This window comes from Mastigoproctus giganteus, chromosome 5, assembly GCF_048544385.1.
Source record: "Mastigoproctus giganteus isolate SK-2022 chromosome 5, ASM4854438v1, whole genome shotgun sequence".
Taxonomy (NCBI): Eukaryota; Metazoa; Arthropoda; class Arachnida; order Uropygi; family Thelyphonidae; genus Mastigoproctus; species Mastigoproctus giganteus.
In genome coordinates this window covers 85,003,486-85,022,229 of record NC_143579.1, presented here as the reverse complement: position 1 = coordinate 85,022,229, position 18,744 = coordinate 85,003,486, and the positions used below count along the sequence as shown (strand labels likewise).

General features: G+C 37.9%; 1 protein-coding gene across 2 annotated transcripts in view; it reads right to left on the bottom strand.

Annotated features, from left to right (window-relative positions):
- LOC150085535 (F-box only protein 8-like) overlaps positions 1-18,744 on the bottom strand; it is an 86,210-nt gene that overhangs the window by 12,661 nt on the left and 54,805 nt on the right. For both annotated transcript variants that reach the window (XM_090373316.1, XM_090373317.1), the window contains exons 6-7: positions 12,090-12,208; positions 3,095-3,279 (exon numbers count right to left, since the gene is read on the bottom strand). In XM_090373316.1, the coding sequence (XP_090229442.1) occupies positions 3,095-3,279; positions 12,090-12,208 (304 nt within the window). The remainder of the gene's footprint in view (positions 1-3,094; positions 3,280-12,089; positions 12,209-18,744) is intronic.

The following is an 18,744-nucleotide window of genomic DNA, read 5'->3' as shown; positions in this document are numbered from 1 at the left end:
TTAATATTACAAGTGTTTTTATTACATCCATAAACTATAAATTTATAGTAATACAAACGTGATTTTATAATGAAACTGTGTCATACAGTAACTTCTGTCTTGTGCCCCCTTAAAACATTGCCTACATTTTACCTGTACCCTACCTTTCAGAACAAGTGCAAATAAACAGATTTCACATAAACTTTATTTATGAGTATACATACTTTTATAAATTAATACATTTAATTTCAAAGATTGAGATAAAATACATTTTGTACCCAGATTAATGGGATGGTTTGTCCATATTTTGTTAAAAAATTGCCTCATAAAAACAATACACCCCGCGCAATTTGGGTAGCCTTGGCATAGTACATAATGTAATTTAAAATAGCATAATTTATACTGCTGTCATACAAGCAGGATTAGTATAGTGCAGCATCTCATAATTTTGTGTGTTATTTTCAAATTATATTTACACAAAAATCATGCCTCAGACTAGACTGGCAGAGCAAAGAGCTCAGAGTAGTGTGAATGTTTGGTATGGGAGAGAACTGTTAACAGCAGTGCTTCTACAAATCAGGATTATACTATGTGCTCTACTTGATCTCTTTTACAAAGCTACCATGAATGACATGGCCAAATGAGATGCTTTTGTGTGTGTGTGTGTGTGTGTGTGTGTGTGTGTGTGTGTGTGTGTGTGTGTGTGTGTGTGTGTGTGTGTGTGTGTGTGTGTGTGTGTTGTAAAGAGCATGAGGAGGTTAAGCGCAAATTCAGCTGGGCTTATACGAGGGCTTGAAGAATAGGGTTTAATACTTGGAAGGGTTAAAAGAGAGGGACCAATGCTAGGACCTGTGTTCCAGCATCAAACAACAAACCAAAACAACACTCCATGAGGCAGAGATCAGTCCCACAGCAAATGGCTATAGTTGGTGACTTGATTCTCAGGGAAACAAGAAATATATTGTGCAAAAAGAACAGGCAGAATAGGATAATGGTATTTTCTATCAGGGGCACTAAAGTTGATGACATTACTGAAGATGGTACTAATGATATTAAGAGTAGAATATCTGAGGTTTTACTTAAAAGGTACAGGACAATGTTGAGAAAAAAGTCATGAGTTAGGATTAAAACAAAGCGTCAGCAATTCTGCCCATACAGGATAGGAAGAAATACAAGATAAAAGCCTTGTCAATTAGTCTGGCCCTGAGAAACTGCCCAAGGCTCATGGGGATGAATTTTTCTTTTCACTTTTTAATAGGATAGACTGTTTTTACAGGGATAGGATAAAAGAATATTTGATGCTAACAATGCAGTTTTAGGTGGGTTGGAAAACTGCTAGCTTGGGAAAGGGGGATACACGGGCCTGAAAATTTAACAGCAGGTAGTAAGTGATTCTTGCATTGCTTCTGGTTAAAGAGGCAGTAGCCTGGAAACAAGGTGTCAGAGATTAAGGCCTGTTAGGGATTCTCATGGAAGAAGCAAATATAGGGGTTGTGTCAGGGTTACTAGAATAAAAACAGGTGTACATATACTTGCAAGTACACTAATGTTAGGAATTTACTAAACAAATTTCATGATTTTAAGTACATGTAATCTAAGGCAGTGCACCCAGTTGACACAGTGGCCAATGCAATGAGTCAGTTGCACGACATAAGTACTGAAAAAACAAAGAATAGAGTATGTTATAGGCCTAATGATGGCAATGAATATAATGTACAACTGTACAGACATATAGAGTGGGCCAGTAAATCAGAATGTCCTATAATGGGGGACTTGACTGAACTTGTGGACTGGCCACTCATGCACTAACAAGACTTTTGTGGATTTATGGGTGACTGTTTTCTATATCAGTGTGCAAGAGAGGCAATACTCTTGATCTGATTATCAGCAACTCTTAATGCATTAAGAATGTGCAGATAAAAGACCCACTTGGTGGCACTGATCACAGTGTACTGATGTGGCAGTTACTTAAAGATGTAATTACTGCCAAGGGCTTTTGCTTTTGTAAAGGTTACCAGAGTGGCCTCAGAAAGTTTTTAAATTCAGTGCAGTGGGATCCACTGATGATGATACCAACAGCAACTTCTATATGGGAAGCAACTCTAGAGGCTTTTTATACCAACTAAGAGATATTAGTTCAAGGCTTAGACCTAAATGGATGGCAAATGAACTGAGGAGACTCATGGTAGAGAAGTTGCTGTTGTAGAAGTTGTAGAGAAAGATGCATGGGATGCATATAAATTATCAAGTGATACAGTAACCTACAGTAGATACAAAGTAGTCTGCAATCAAGTAACAAATGAGGTTAGGTAAGCTAAGGCAGATTACAAAGTCTCTGGCAAAGAATGCAAAAAAAAAAAAAGCAAAGACTTGTTTTGTTATCTAAACACTAGAAGGAAGGGGTTGAATCACATTGGTCCACTAGACATGAATGGTTAAACTGTTGACAATCCTGCTCAGGTTGCTGATCAACTGAATAGGTATCATGCATCTACATTTATGCACAAGGAATTCTTCAGGGATGGGGATACTATAAGTTTATCAAATTCTAACAGAGCTAACTTTATCCTGAAGCTTGACAAACTTGACCTCATATGCAATCCAGCATCACTATAGCAGTCTTAGAATCATTCATAGCAATCTTATTTAGCTTATACAATCTTTAACATAATTTCCCCTGTTATAAAATTAATTTTGTACCCCTTCTGAAACTTTATTTTAGCCTTTTATTCATCTGATGAGAGGATCCAGCAAAATTCTTGGAATGTTGCTCATTTACCAATTTAGTGCTTGTTGTGAGTTATCAGCAGCACCAGAAAGCAGGAAAAAATATTAAATATGCCCCCCCCCCAACTATAGAATGTTTCTAGCCTTATTTCTGTGTGGACTGTTATGCTTCTGAGTGTTGCAAATGCACCTCCTGCGCCATCCTTGTTCGAGCTCCTGGTTATAAATACTCAGACTAATTTTGAAAATTATTCACATTATATAAGTTTTTTTTTCATTAAATATATGCTTTGATTGTTTTTTCTTAATAATTATATATTTATATGGAAATATACATAAGCACATGCAAAATCAACTTTTAAAATAATGAACACTAAAAATAATTTACCTTCACTCATTCCAAACTGTGGATTGCATTTGCAGAACCTTGCTGAAAATTTTTCTAGAAGAGTATGAAGATAGTTATCATGGTGATTTGGAGCTTGAAGAGTTTGAAAGAATTTACGCAGGGCATGAGGCAGAAACTGGTTCTTATAGTTGTGAAGTTCTATTAAATGATCAAGTACATCACGCCTAAGAAAGATATTGGAAAAACAGCAAAAGTATTACAGCAAAAACAATCTAAGATGTTTTTTGTTTGATATATTTGACTAAAACATAGCTTGAATTTAACAGTATTAGATTTGCTCATATATAGCTATTTCCTAAAGAGGTTAACAAATTCCTCCCATCCAATTATCACCCACAACACTAAACCAATTACCCCTACTCTTTTCAAAGTAATGGAGAAATCCATCAACTTCCAGCTCTTAAACTGGTTCTGATGAATAACTGCCAATATGGATTCTGTCAGTGTCAATCCACTGATATTATAATGGCTTATGTTACTCATCTTTGGGTAAAGGTCTTCCAAATAAGCTCTCATCTTATGTACTGCCAACTGTGTTTTTGCAAATGGGTACCCAGGTTTCTCTGACTCCTCACTGCCAGTGATAGATGGCTCTCTGTCCTAAATTTCTCCACTAATGCTGATGTTCCCCAAGGTGCAGTTATTTCTCCCACTCTTTTCCCTTTGTATATTAATGAACTTCTACTTGGAAATCCTATCCATATTTTTGCTGATGATAGCACACTACATCCCACCTACCAATTCGAGAAACTTTGTCCTGCACAAATGCCAGCTTCTTGAGTATCCTCCATCAAGTCCTTAAAAATGATGATCTTCAGGTATTTATCACAAGACGTCTCCTGCTCTGCTTCAATGACACTCAAGATTTCTAGACAAGATCAAGTATCTGTACAAGGAATTATCCTAACTCCTAATCTCTCAGGGCATAAGCACATCACAAATATTGCTTCTTCTACATCCAAAATAACTCCCTCCTCTGTACAAATGTCAAATCCCCTTCCACAGAATATTTTTCTCACATCTGGAGTAGTGCTCCCAAAATCTCTCCCAAGCTTCTAGACTCCATTCAAAAGAGGGTAGTCAGGTTAATTAATGACCCATCTCTTACAAAGTGCCTTCACTCTGTCTCACAGACATTTAGTTTCTGCTGCAAGCCTTTTGTCTTACCATCCTAACACAGATTCTGTTTCATATGGAATTGCTTCAACTGATAGATTAAAATTATTATTGCATGGAACATTATGCCCTTTTATTATCTCATAGTGAGGACAAACTATACTCATTCACTGATTTTTGTCTTTACACCATGATTTATACATTCCTACATAAATCTGCATTTTCAGAATATCTGACGTTTTTCTGTCACACAACATCCAAATCCTGATCCCATATTTTGCACAAACTGCTTGAAGGAACAATCCCCCCCCCACCCACCAAAACCAATCAAATGCTCATTAACAGTAACAGTTTCAACTGGAACGTATAATTTAGGTAGACTTTCCATCTATTTATCCCAAAGTTCTCTTATTATAAGTTTATTGGTTATTCTTCTCTCATGATGGGTAGTTTTATTAACAAAGCATAATATTCATGTAATATTTTTCAAGAGACACTACAGGTTGAAATACACAATCCAAAGTCTGGATCTCATGAAGACTGCCAATTCTCCAATTCCTCTGCATCCAAAAAACCGCTCCCCCTACTCCATTTATTCTTTATTATTATTTTTATTTCTCTCAGCATTACTTTTCTTACAAACAACTATTCACTCTGTACAAATGTTAAATCCACACTACATGGAATATTTTTCTCACATCTGCAGTAGTGCTTCTCAAACCTCTCTCAAGCTTCTAGACTCCATTCAAAAGAGGGCGGTCAAGTTAATTAATGACTCATCTGTTACGAAATGTCTTCACTGTCTCACAGATATTCAGTTTCTGCTGCAAGCCTTTTCTACATACTTCCTATTTATCTGAAGACAAAAAAAAAAAAAAAACCCACCAAATAAATAAAATAATTTGAGAATTAGATTTCTCAGAAAGGCATATTCTACAGCAAATGTTATCAGGAATGCTACAGATACAACAAACTGATTCAAAGACCACTGCCGTGAAAACTACTGTTGAGATAATATTCAGCAATTCACTTGAAAAGATAATCTTGGAAATGACATATACTCAAGATGAAAAAGTATGGCAAATTTGAAAATGTAGACAGCATTACTTTGCAAGCCGTACTGATATATCACTTTTAGTTGGAGATTTGAAATCTTTTCAAGTGAACTGCTAACTACTGAATATCATGTCAACAGTAGTTTTCACGGCAATGGTCTTTGATACCATTTGCTGCAGAATATCTGCCTCTCTGAGAAAACAGGTTTCACTTTCACTGCCTACACAATCCTCAAATTCTGACATTTTTTCTTCACTATCAGATAAAAGTCAATTTGAATATCATGATCACTTTAAAATTTATGGAAAGCCATAATTTTCATTTGCACTCAACAAAACCAACCTAACATTAAGATAGACAAAATATGAGGATTGTTGAATAAAAAATTATAATTTACATATATTTTTTTCACAACATCCTCACAGCTCCTCCTTCAACTTTGGAAATAAAAAAATTACAGGGTGTAACGTCAGGGCTGTAGGGTAGATGAAGAACACATTTGACATTAATGCTGGCTACGTATTCAGTTACAGTACGAGCAATGTGAGGTCTCACACCGTTGTGATGCATAACGGTGCGAGATAACTGCACTCACCTGCAGTAATTATTTGTGATCCTGCAAAGTGTTACAGACATTTCTGTACACTTAATAAGATCACTTCTGTAGAAGGTCCCATAATAATCACATCACCTGGCACAACATAATGGTAAATCATTCACTGTTGAAAAAAAAGCCGTGAATTAGGGTTGAATTTGAAAGGGTCTGAAATTCTGCCAGACACGACAGGAGGAAGTATATGAAGAGAGCCTTGTCGATCAATTCGGCCCTGGAAAGATTGTGCAAGGCTCAAGGGGTAGAATTTTTTTCAGCCTGGTCTGTGCTTGTTAACAGGAAAGACTGCTTCTACAGGGATGGGATACACTTAAATAGAAAGGGTACAAAAATATTTGCTGATGCTATCGAAGCAGTGTTAGGTGGATCAGAAAACTGCTTGCTTGGGTGGGATACACAGACTAAAAGGTTAACAGTGGACTTAGGCAGAGGCAAAAGTGATCCTTGCACTGCTTCTATTAGAATGAGCAGCAGCCCAGAAAGCAAGGTAATGGGGATTTCCAGGACTGCTGGGAGTCATAGTGGAACAAGTAAATACGTGGGCTGTGTTGGGGTAACAGAGTAGAAACAGGTGAATGTATACTTGTGTGTACACCAATGCTAGGAGTATAGTTAATAAATTTGATGAATTTGAGGTGTTGGTCGAATCATCAAAGGCAGATATTGTTGGGATATCAGAGACGTGGTATCACACAGATATAAGGAATGCAGAACTGGAATTTGGGGGAGTACAATGTGTACAGGCAGGATAGAGAGGATAGGAAGGGAGGAGGGGTTATGCTATTAGTTAAGAAACACGAAATCCAAGGAAATGCAGCCAGTCGACATTGCTGGACAATGCAGTGTCGAGTCAGTTTGGTGTGACATAAGCACAGGGAGATCAAAATTGAGAGTAGGAGTGTGTTATAGGCTTAATGACTCTGTTGAGTATATAAAAAAAAAAAAAAAAAAAAACTGTACAGGGAAATAGAGTGGGCCAGTAAATCAGAGTCTTATAATGGGGGATTTTAATTTCCCGGATATTGACAAGAATTTGTGGGTTGGTCACTCACACACTAACAAGGCTTTTGTGGATTTATTGGATGATTGTTTTCTACATCAGCATGTGCAGGAGGCAACTAGAGTGAGTAATACTCTTGATCTGATTATCAGTAGTGATTCTTCATGCATTAAGAATCTGCAGAAAAAGGAACCATTAGGTGGCAGTGATCACAGAGTGCTGAAGTGGGATTTACTCAAAGAGGTAACTACCGTCAGAGGTAAAGGGAAGGGTTTTTGCTTTTGTAAAGGCAACTATGGTGGTCTGAGACAGTATTTAAATTCTATACAGTGGGACCAACTGATGATGTTACCAACAGCAAATTCAAAATTGGAGGCATTCAAAGAATTAAGCTTGGAAGCTACTAAGCTTTACATACCAACTAAGAAATATTGTTCAAAGTCTGGGCCTAAATGGATGTCAGATGAACTAATGAGAAATGTGGCAGAGAAGAAAAATGCATGGGATACATATAAATTAATGGGTGACACAGAAGCCTATGATAGATATAAGCTGTCTATAACCAAGTCACAAAGGAGATTAGGCAGGCAAAGGCAGATTATGAGAAATCTTTGGCAAAGGATGCAAAGAAAAACAGCAAAGAGTTCTTTACCTAAGTAAACTCAAGAAGGAAAGGGATGAATCAGATTGGTCCACTGGATATTGATGGTTCAACTGTTGATGATCCTGCTCAGGTGGCTAACAAACTAAAAATGAGTATTTTGCATCTAAATTCACCCATGAGGAGTTATTCAGGGAGGGGAATGCCAGAGGTGAGTTAAACTCTGGCAGTGAGCTAGATGATTTTGTAATAACTGAGAGCAAAGTGGAGGAGAAATTGCTGAAGATAAACATAAAAAAGGCACCCGGGATGGATGGGATCTATCCAGTTATATTAAAGGAGGCGGCAAAGGAAGTAAGCAAACCCTTAGCCATAATTATGAGAGCTTCCTTGGACTCAGGGGAAGTACCCATGGACCGGAGATGTGCAAATGTGACCCCAATTCACAAAGGAGGATCGAAGGGCGACACATAATTATAGAGCTGTTAGTGTAACTTCTGTTCCAGGGAAATTAATGGAGGCACTGGTTAAAGAAGCACTGCAGGATCATCTAGACAAGACTTCAGTTATAGCTCGGACACCACATGGTTTTGTTAAGGGGTTGTCTTGTCTGACCAATTTGATTGGGTACTATGATGTGGTCACAAAGGAACTGGATGCAGGGAATAACTTTGATATCATAATTTGGATCTTTGAAAGGCTTTTGATACTGTTGCACATGGAAGACTGCTGCACAAATTGGAGCAGTGTGGCATTGGAGGCAAATTGCTGCTATGGCTAAAAGGATGGTCGAGTGGAAGAAGACAGAGTGGTAATCAATGGACACTGCTTTTTGCGGACTAATGTTATTAGTGGAGTCCCTCAGGGTTTAGTGTTGGGTCCATTGTTGTTCTCTGTATTTATAAATGATATTGATGATGGTATATTAGGCTTAATGTCAAAGTTTGCAGACGATACGAAGGTTGGCAGGGTTGTTAAGGACACTAATGACAGTACGTTGCTGCAGCAGGATATAAAAAAGTTGAGCAGATGGGCTGAGAGGTGGCAAATGAAGTTTAACATTGACAAATGTAAAGTACTACACATAGGAAGCAGTAACCTCAGAGTAATGTATCAACTCTGTGGTATTACACTGACAGTGGTAGAGAATGAAAAGGACCTATGGGTAATTTTGAGGGCAGATATGAAGTTTTCTGAGCAGTGCAGACTGTCTGCAAGAGTATCTCAAGGTGTCTTGTCAATGATATACAGGAATTTTTTTTGCAGGAATAAGGTGGTGATTATCTCCTTGTATAAGGCAATGGTCAGACCCCACCTTGAGTACTGCCTCCATTAATTTCCCTCATTTCAAGAAGGATGTAGAGATGTTGGAACGAGTATAGAGAAGGGCAACAAGATTAGTGAATGGAATGAAGGATTGCTCTTATGAAGAAAGGCTAAAATTTTTGCAGATTACAGTGTCTGGAGACTAGGGCCCCGTGAGGTGATCTGATTGAGGTGTATAAAGCTTTGAATGGTTTGAGCATGCTCAACGTTGATGGGATTTTTCCTCTTGCTCAGAATAATCATCTGAGAGGGCATAAATTCAAATTGAAGAAAGACAGATGTAGGATAGATGTCCGGAAATTTGCCTTTATCCAGCGGGTAGTTGATTGGTGGAACAGACTTCCATCTTTTTTTGTGGAAGTTGGTAGTCTAAATAAATTTAAGGCTGAGCTGGACAGGTATTTGGAACGAACGGAGGGGTGAAATGGGAGCGTTTTTTTTGGCTGATGCTGCATCAACTTGCTTTCTTCCATCGTATGCCTCTACTAATGCTAATGCTAAATTCCTTGAATGTCAAAAAAATAAAAAAATAAAAATAACCTCCACTTTTTCCGGAGTTGGTGATGATAGACTTCCCAACAGAGCTTTGCTGCTTACTTTCTGGGCTAATATGATGAAATCATGTCTTATCTGCCATTATTACATTGCAGAACCTCACTATCTTCAGTAACCATCCATTGCAGCTCTTGACAAATCCCCATGCACACTTGCTGTTGCTCAGATGTGAGTAGTCTTGGAACCCAGTGTTCACAAACACACCAAATGCAAATGTTCACGGAGAATATTGTGCATGCTTCTTACTGGTATTCAACATCTCTGCCAGTTGCCTTACTGTTATACGATGATCTTCTCTCATGATTTCAGCAGTTTATGGTTTCTGTGGTCACAGCAGTGGTTGGAGCTCCGGGACCGCCGATGTTTGTGATTATATTACAACCATCTTGGCGCCTCCGTAGCCAGGTGGGAAGGAGCAGCAGTGCGTAGCACACGCTTCTTGATTAAACCGGGGTTCGAGCCCATCACCACCAAATACGGAGGATGCGGAAAGGTCAGGGAATGACCACCGCATATCCCGGAGCAATATGGCCTTAGTTGCTAATGCTCCTTAAAAAACCAAACAACAACAACAACCATCTTTAAATATTCTAAACCACCTGCAAGCTATACTATATGGAAATCGATTCACCTTAAGCCTCTTATAACATTTCATACACTTCAGCTGATGTTTTCGTGAAATAAAGAAAATCTGAGCTCAGTATACTGTTCCCTGCATTGCACATTCATTGTTACGTAGGCAAAACTGAAGAGGCATAAGACTTGACCAAGGTCACACTGTGTGCATGAGTTGACTGCGCAGTTACCAGATGATGCAGCTTGGTTTGCTTTTAAATTCTGCAGCTCAGCTAGAAATAGCAAGCAGTACAGTTTATGAAATATTATGAACGTTCTTTATTGAACAGCCATTGTAAAATGAGTACACCTTGGAGGTGTTAATTTATAAGCTGATGCACAGACCAGCTTGCCAACTCAGAGTTATCTGCCAGCAACGTTTTGCTACATCTCACACTGTATGATATTGATGGAACAATTTTTAATTCAGATAACAAAAATATTACGAATAAAAAATTCACTCATATAATGCTTACATGTATAAATAAAGTCATAAGATATCAGACAAAAATCAGATCTGTAACAATTAAAAAATATAACCAACTAAAATTTATTTTTGGTGGAACAGACTTGAACACACCAGCATGGTTAAAGTAGGTGAAGACATACTATATGTTGTTTAATAATATAATAATCAAAAGCTGCAAACTGTGGCAAAATTTACAGACATGTAAGTTAGAGCAAATGCATCATATCCATATGCAGTAAAATTAACAAAGTTAATATAGTGACATAATTTCATTATATCTCTCTGTGAATCTGACTTGCCTATTTAGTTATACTTTAAATAAGTAATGCTTTCTCAATAGAGAAGATTATTGTTATTTATTCTCAGTGGATACCATCATGCAAACAGTTGTTTGGCATTTCATTGGTGGATAGATAGGTAACTGAATAGGCAACTCGTGAAGGCATTCACAATATGATGAAACAATGCCACTATAATAACATCAGTTAATTTACTTGTATAGATATGATGCATTTACAATAACTTATATGTCTGTAATTTAATATTCCTAACTAACCATAATAAAATTTAGCATTTGGCTAAATTTCTGGATTATAAATATCAAATCAGGTCAATTTGCTGATTTTCATTGTCTGGAATATACTCCATAATGTGGGGTACATTCCAGCAAATGAAATTAACAAAAATATTTCAGTATGTATACAAAAGTATTGTTGACTGTTTTTGGCATACAACCAGTGGTTTGAGACATATCATGAGAAGCGGCCAACACCACAACCTCACCTCCTTTGAATTTTATTGTGAACAAAACACACTGTGGTAGATGATGTCCCAGAGTCATTCTTTCTTCACAGCTACACTTGCTCTGATCGGAAGATTGTAATACAACTCATCGCTTCACAGACCTGCTGCCACTGTTCCACAGTCCAAGAATGAGAGACTAAGCACCAGGCTCTACCATGATAAAACCCATGCCATGCATTTCTCTCTCTCCGGATCATTTTTTTACAACTTCTTTCAGGAATCAGTAATTCCTACAAATAAGTTTTTTCCTTTTTTGCCTACCTTACAATTTGATTTGTACACCTACATCACCTTCATCTTTTCACAACACCAGTCAACTGGGAAGTTCAAATACGTGGCTGTCTTAAAATGACAAAATGATGATATGGCATCAGATGATTATGACTTTGAAGTTTTGCTGCAACCATTCTGCTTGGCATTCATCTCATTTGCACTGTTCACTATTGGGAAATTTACTTTTGTGTACTTGTACACATGTATATAAAAGAATATATTTCTTAAAAAACACCACACTGTTTTGATTTGTTGGGATGACAAAAAAATAATAATAAATAAATAAAGTTATTAATTCATTCAATTATACTAATTTTTATTCAAGCTTTCTTCCTATCCCTGTCATTTAGGTCAGGAAGCCTGAATAATATGATAGAGAGCTGAGATGGCTAAGAAAACAAAGACAACTTCAAGGGTGTTTATTTCACAGAAAGTAAAAAGAAATGGGATGGATATGCTGCCCATATTTTTCAATTTTAATTTCCAAAAAAAAAAAAAAAAAAAAAAAAGGATTCTTAAACTTTGTATGGCAAAATATCTTCCTACCTTATATCTAAATAGAGTCTCATCTGCCTCAAATTGAGTAACCTTGTGTTGTGAAAGAACCTTGCTATTTCAGTTGGATGATCATCAATTAATCTATGCTTGAAGAAATAGTCCATTCCCTAAAGGGATGAAAATAAAAGCCAAAATATAACCCATGTCTGCAAATTAACTATTAACACACACCAATGAAATTGATACAGTATTACATTAGGGCTATACACATTATCATTATTTATATCATTATCTTAACAAAGTTAAGACATTTGCACACCACAGATAAGATATAAAAAATTGAAATATGTACACTGTATTCACAGTATTGTTCAAAGTACATATACAATTTTTTTTTTGCAAACTCTCTGTAAATTGCAATATAGTAGTAGTAATGAAGGCATGTGATGCAAGAAAGCAAGCATATGAATTTATGTAAAATCAGCAAACAAAAAAAAAAAAAAAAAAATTCACACATCCATTCCCTCTAAAAGTTTGTCCAGTTCCTCCTTGAATTTATTTAAACTACCAACTTCCACATCAGATGGAAGTTTGTTCCAGCAATTAACCACGCTAAAGGCAAATTTCTGCACATCTATTCTACAACCATCTTTCCTCAATTTGAATTTATGCCCTCTCAGGTTCGTAATTTGAGCAAGTGGAAGAATCCCATCAGAATTCAGCATGCTCAACCCATTTAAGGCCTTATACACCTCAATCAGATCACCTCGCAGGTGCCTAACCTCCAGCCACTGCAATTTGCAGAGCTTAAGCCTTTCTTGGTAAGAGGACCTTCATTCCCCTCACCAATCTTGTTGCCCTTCTCTGTACACATTCAAGCAACTCTACATCCTTCCTAAAATGAGGCCTCCAGACCTGTACACAGTACTCAAGGAATGGCCTGACCGTTCCCTTATACAAAGGGATAATCACCTCCTTTTCCCTACTAGCAAAATTGCTATATATCATTGTCAATACCCCATGACCTGCTCTGGCAGCCTGTCTGCATTGCTTAGAAAACTTCACATCTGACTGCACAATTACTCCCAGATCTTTTTCATTTTCTACCATCCTAAGTGTAACACCACACAGTTGATACATTTCTCTGGGTTCTGTACTTCTACCCATATGCAGTACTTTGCATTTGTCAATGTTAAACTTCAGATGCCACTTCCCAGCCCATCTGCCCAAATTTTCTAAATCCTGTTGCAGTAGCAAGCTGCCATTACTGTCATTAAAAAACCTGCCAACCTTTATATCATCTGCAAACTTGGACATTAAACCTGATATACCTTATCAATATATCATTGATAAATATAAAAAACAACAGTGCGCCCAACACAGAACACTGGTGGACCCGACTAATAACATTAGTCCACAAAGAGCAGCATCCACTGATTACCACTGTCTTCTCCCACTCAACCAACCTTTTATTCATTGTAGCAACTTACCCTTAATACCATATTGCCCCAATTTATACAGTAGTCTACCATGCGCAACTGTGTCAAAAGCTTTCCTGAAATCCAAGTATATGATATCAAATTTATTTTTTGCATCCAGCTCCTTTGTAACCACACCATAGTATCCAATCAAATTTTTCAGACAAGACTTTCCCTTAACAAACCCATGATGTGTCTGAATAATTACTGCAGTCTTGTCTAAATGATCCTGCAATGCATCTTTAACCAGTGCCTTCATTGTTTTCCATGCAACAGAAGTTAAATCAAATGGTCTGTAATTACACATGTCACCCTTATACCCCCTTTGTGAACTGGTGATAAATTTGCACATCTCCAGTCTGTGGGGACTTCCCGAGTCCAAGAATGCTTTCATAATTATGGCTAAGAGTTTGCTTACTTCCTTTACTGCCTCCTTTAATATAACTGGATAAATCCCACCCACCCCAAAGTACCTTTCTTATGTTTAACTTCAACTTCTCCTTCTCTTTGTTATTACAAAATAATTAAGCACCCTGATACAGTTTGATAAACTTCAGGCATTTTCCTCCCTTATTAACTACTCATGTGTGAATGTAGATGCAAAATACTCATTCAGATTATCAGCTGTCTGAACAGGATCATCAACAGTCGAACCATTGATATCAAGTGAACCAATCAGATTCATCCCCTTCCTTCTAGAGTTTATTTTTATTATTATTTTTTTAATGAAAGCCCCAAACACGAGAGGTATTAGAACCTATAGCACTTAGTACAGAGCTTGGGTTGGGGGTTGAAAAGACAAAAGAAGGTATTTGTTGACATACTTGAACTTCTCTAGACTAATCTTCAGGAAATACATATTAAGGAAGGTTGTTCCAGAAAATGGCAGTTGAATGAATAAATGAGGAAGATGAAAAGTTGGTTCTGTGAGTTTGAAGTTGGTCAGTAAATAGATGTTGGCTGGTGGCGGCATGTGTTCGGACTGTTTTGAAAGAGAGAGCGGGATTTATAGAAGCCAATTCAGAAGAACAGTGCCCATGGAAGTATCTGTAGAAGAGGCATGCAGCAGAAACAATACATCTATGAGACAGCAAGTGAAGAGACTCTGTTAGAGAGAAGTCATTAATTAACCTAACTGCCCTTTTCTGAATGGAATCTAGAAACCTGAGAGAGGTTTTGGGGCACTGCCCCAGATGTGGGAACAATATTCCACGGTAGGGCGGATTTGCGATTTGTACAGAGTGAGCAGCTGTTTGAAAGAAAAATAACGCAGAGAGCGAAAGAGAAAACGAAGTTTTTTAGATGTAGAGGAATCAATATTTGTAATGTGCTTGTGCCAAGAGAGATTAGAAGTCAGGGTAATTCCCAAAAAGATATATCATTTTGCCTAGAAATCGGAGTGTCACCAAAGATAAGCATAGAAGCAGAAGAATCCTTTTTGCGAGATATAAGACAAGACTGAGTTTTAGAAGGATTGAAATCAACTAAGTTGTCTTTGTCCCACTGGAGAATTACCTGGAGATCGGCATTTAAGGAATTGGTAGTGGATATTCGAGAAGTTGAAGCTGATTGAGCAGGGCAAGGTTTCTCAAAATTGAAAGTGGAATGCAATGTGCTATCATCGGCAAAACTATGGATAGGATCTCAAGTCAATGGAAGAAGGTCATTAATATACAAGAGGAAAAGAGTGGGGGAAAGAACTGAACCTTGGGGGACACCAGCATTAGTGGAGAAGTTAGTAGACAGAGAGCCATCTACCATCACCCTCACTGAGCGATCAGAGAGAAAACTGGATAACCAATTACAAAAAACAGCTGGCAAACCATACGATGGAAGCTTGTTTAGAAGAACTTTATGCCAAACACGATTGAAAGCATTTCAGATGTCAAGAGCAACTGCTTGTGTTTCACCAAACTCTTCCATTGAATTTGTCCATAAATGAGTAACATATGCCAGAATATCACCGGTGGATCGACACTGACGGAATCCATACTGGCGATCGTTGATCACACAGAATATTTCCAGGTAGTTTAGGAGTTGGTGGTTAATTGATTTCTCCATTACTTTAGAAAGAGTAGAAGTAATTGCAATGGGACAATAATTGGATGGGAGGGATTTGTCACCCTTTTTAGGAACTGGTTGGATATGCGTGAATTTCTAAGCAGAAGGAAAAACCCTTTTGGAATAAGAAAGGGAAAAAAGGTGGCAAAGAACAGAAATAAGTTCAGGAGCACAGGTTTTCAGAACAAGTGGAGAAATACCATCAGGACCTGGAGCTTTCTTTGCATCAAGATTCATCAAAATCCTTCTGACAGAAGACCACAGGAGGCATTGAATGGAGCATGTTGGGAATGGTGGGAGGTGTTTTAACAAGATCATTAATACACGAGTTGGAAGAAAAATGGGATGCCAGCAGGTCAGCTTTATCCTTGGCTGAAGTGACAAGAACCATCTGGTTTTGATAGAGGTGGGAGCAGAGATGGGCAAAAATTGGGGCCAATAGCTTTAGCAAGAGACCAGAATGCTTGCCTACCATTAGGGCAAGAAGCAACTTTTCTACTCTTATCTGTTCAAAATTTAGTTTGGACTGATTAATAACTGCTTTACAATTGTTGTGAGCTTTGGTGTAGGCAGAAAATGAAACTGAAGAATTGGAAACAAGCCAATTAAGATAGGCAATGTTCTTATCTTGAACAGCCTTAGCACCTTTATTGGAAAACTAAGGTTTACATAAAGGACGAGATTTTAAAGTGGTGTGGAATAAAGGATTTCATTTCTACAAGAATAATTTCACTGACACGATCAGAGCAAACGTTGACATCAGAAGTTTTGAAACAGTAATCTGACCAAGGAAAAGAAGAAAAGAAATCTCGCAGGTCATCCCATTTTGCATTCTTGTAATGCCAAACAATACGATGTTGGGAATAGCTATGAGATAAAGGCTCCATTGGAGAAGAGACAATCACCAAGTTGTGATCTGAGGTGCCTAAACCCTTTAAGTACACTCACTTCTACCGTGTACTTAGAAGGGTTGTTTGTGAGAAAAAGATTAAGCATTTTAGCTGTATGGTTAGGATTGTCCAGTATCCTTGTAGGTAAATGAACAATGCGTGCAAGGTCGAGATGCAGGCCGGCCGCTAGTTAGTACACAGGACCAAACCTATTGGTAACTCTTTAGGAGGCTTTCGGATCAGCTACTGTGTAATCCTGGTACCTCTACTCTGACAGACAGTGACTGGAGGGAGTCCGAGTAGTGTGTATGCAGGGAGCATCGTCGAGGACACGTTATGTCAAGGATCTGGGTATATTCTTACCATGTCTACGCCATATCCAAAAACATCATTACTTCATACAGCATGTCCCCACCCCCACTTTTTCTTACTATTGAATACACCATGAATTGTCAAACTAATAGGGCAGGGATGGCCAAAGAGTTGATCGCGATCTACCAGTCGATCGCAGATTTAATTTCGGTCGATCACGACGAATTTTAAATATAGTCATCCCTCGATTTGTGCACCTTGTGCAATGAAATTTTTGAGAGGGTAGATTGCGGCACATTTTAAAGGAAAAAAGTAGATCGCATCACAAATTAAGTTGGCCACTCCTGTAACAAAGTAAGCTTATCTGTGAAAAGATCTAAACCTCCCAAACACTTCCTAGTTCATTTCACAAATTTACGTGGTCTCAATTCTAATCTCAACGATGTCTATTTCCACTTGCAGTCTGCCAAACCCCATTTACTTTTCCTGACAGAATATCAGTCATCAGTTGATTCAACTACTGCTCATCTTAGTTGCCCAAATTATTCGCTGAATGAATCCTTTCGCCTCAAAGGTGGTATCTATGTCCGTTCCGATATTCCCTGTCAGAGACTTTGTAATTTGGAATCTCCTCTTTTCTATCCTCTCTGGCTTAAAATCTCTCTACCTCATTATGTCAAATTCATCTGTTGTCTCTACCATTCTCCCAACTCCATGAATCACTTGGAGCTCTTAATGATCACAACTCCAGCTGGCTTCCGTTTTCTAGTCACACCAACCCAGCTCTTCGAGATGCTGAGGCTTTTACAATTACTAATGACCTTGCACAGATTGTTCATTTACCTACAAGGATACCAGACAATCCTAACCAACACGCTCGATCTTTTTCTCACAAACAACCCTTCTAAGTACACGTTCGGAATGAGTGGTCCTTTAGGCATCTCAGATCACAACTTGGTAATTGTCTCTTCTCCACTGGAGCCTTTATCTCATGGCTATTCCCAACCTCATGTTGTTTGGCATTACAAGAATGCAAAATGGGATGACCTGCGAGATTTCTTTTCTTCTTTTCCTTGGTCGGATTACTCTTTCAAAACTTCTGATGTCAATGTTTGCTCAGATCGGGTTAGTGAAATTATTCTTGTTGGAATGGAATCCTTTATTCCACACTCCACTTTAAAATCTCGTCCTTTATCTAAACTTTGCTTTTCCAATAAATGTGCTAAGGCTGTTCAAGATAAGAACATTGCCTATCATAATTGGTTTGTTTCTAATTCTTCAGTTTCATTTTCTGCCTTCATCAAAGCTCGCAACAATTGTAAAGCAGTTATTAATCAGTCCAAACTAGATTTTGAACAGGCTAAGAGTAGAAAACTTGCTTCTTGCCCTAACGGTAGCCAAGCATTCTGGTCTCTTGCCAAATCTATTGGCCACAACTTTTGCTCATCTCAGGTCCCACCTCTGTCAAAACCAGATGGTTCTGTTGTAACTTCAGCCAAGGATAAAGCTGACCTGCTAGCATCCCATTTTTCTTCCAACTCAGGTATTAATGATCTTGGTAAATCACCTCCCACCATTCCCAACACTCCATTCAATGCCTCCTGTGGTCTTCCGTCAAAAGGATGTCAGAAGGATTTTGACTAATCTTGATGCTAAGAAAGCTCCAGGTCGTGATGGTATTTCTCCACTCGTTCTGAAAACCTGTGCTCCTGAACTTACTCCTGTTCTTTGTGGCCTTTTTTCACTTTCTTATTCCAAAGATGTTTTTCCTTCTAGTTGGAAATTTGCTCATATCCAACCAGTTCCTAAAAAGGGTGACAAATCCCTCCCATCCAATTATTGTCTCACTGCAATTACTTCTACTCTTTCTAAAGTAATGGAGAAATCAATTAACCACCAACTCTTAAAATAATGGCTTATGTTACCCATTTATGAACAAATTCAATGGAAAAGTTCGGTGAA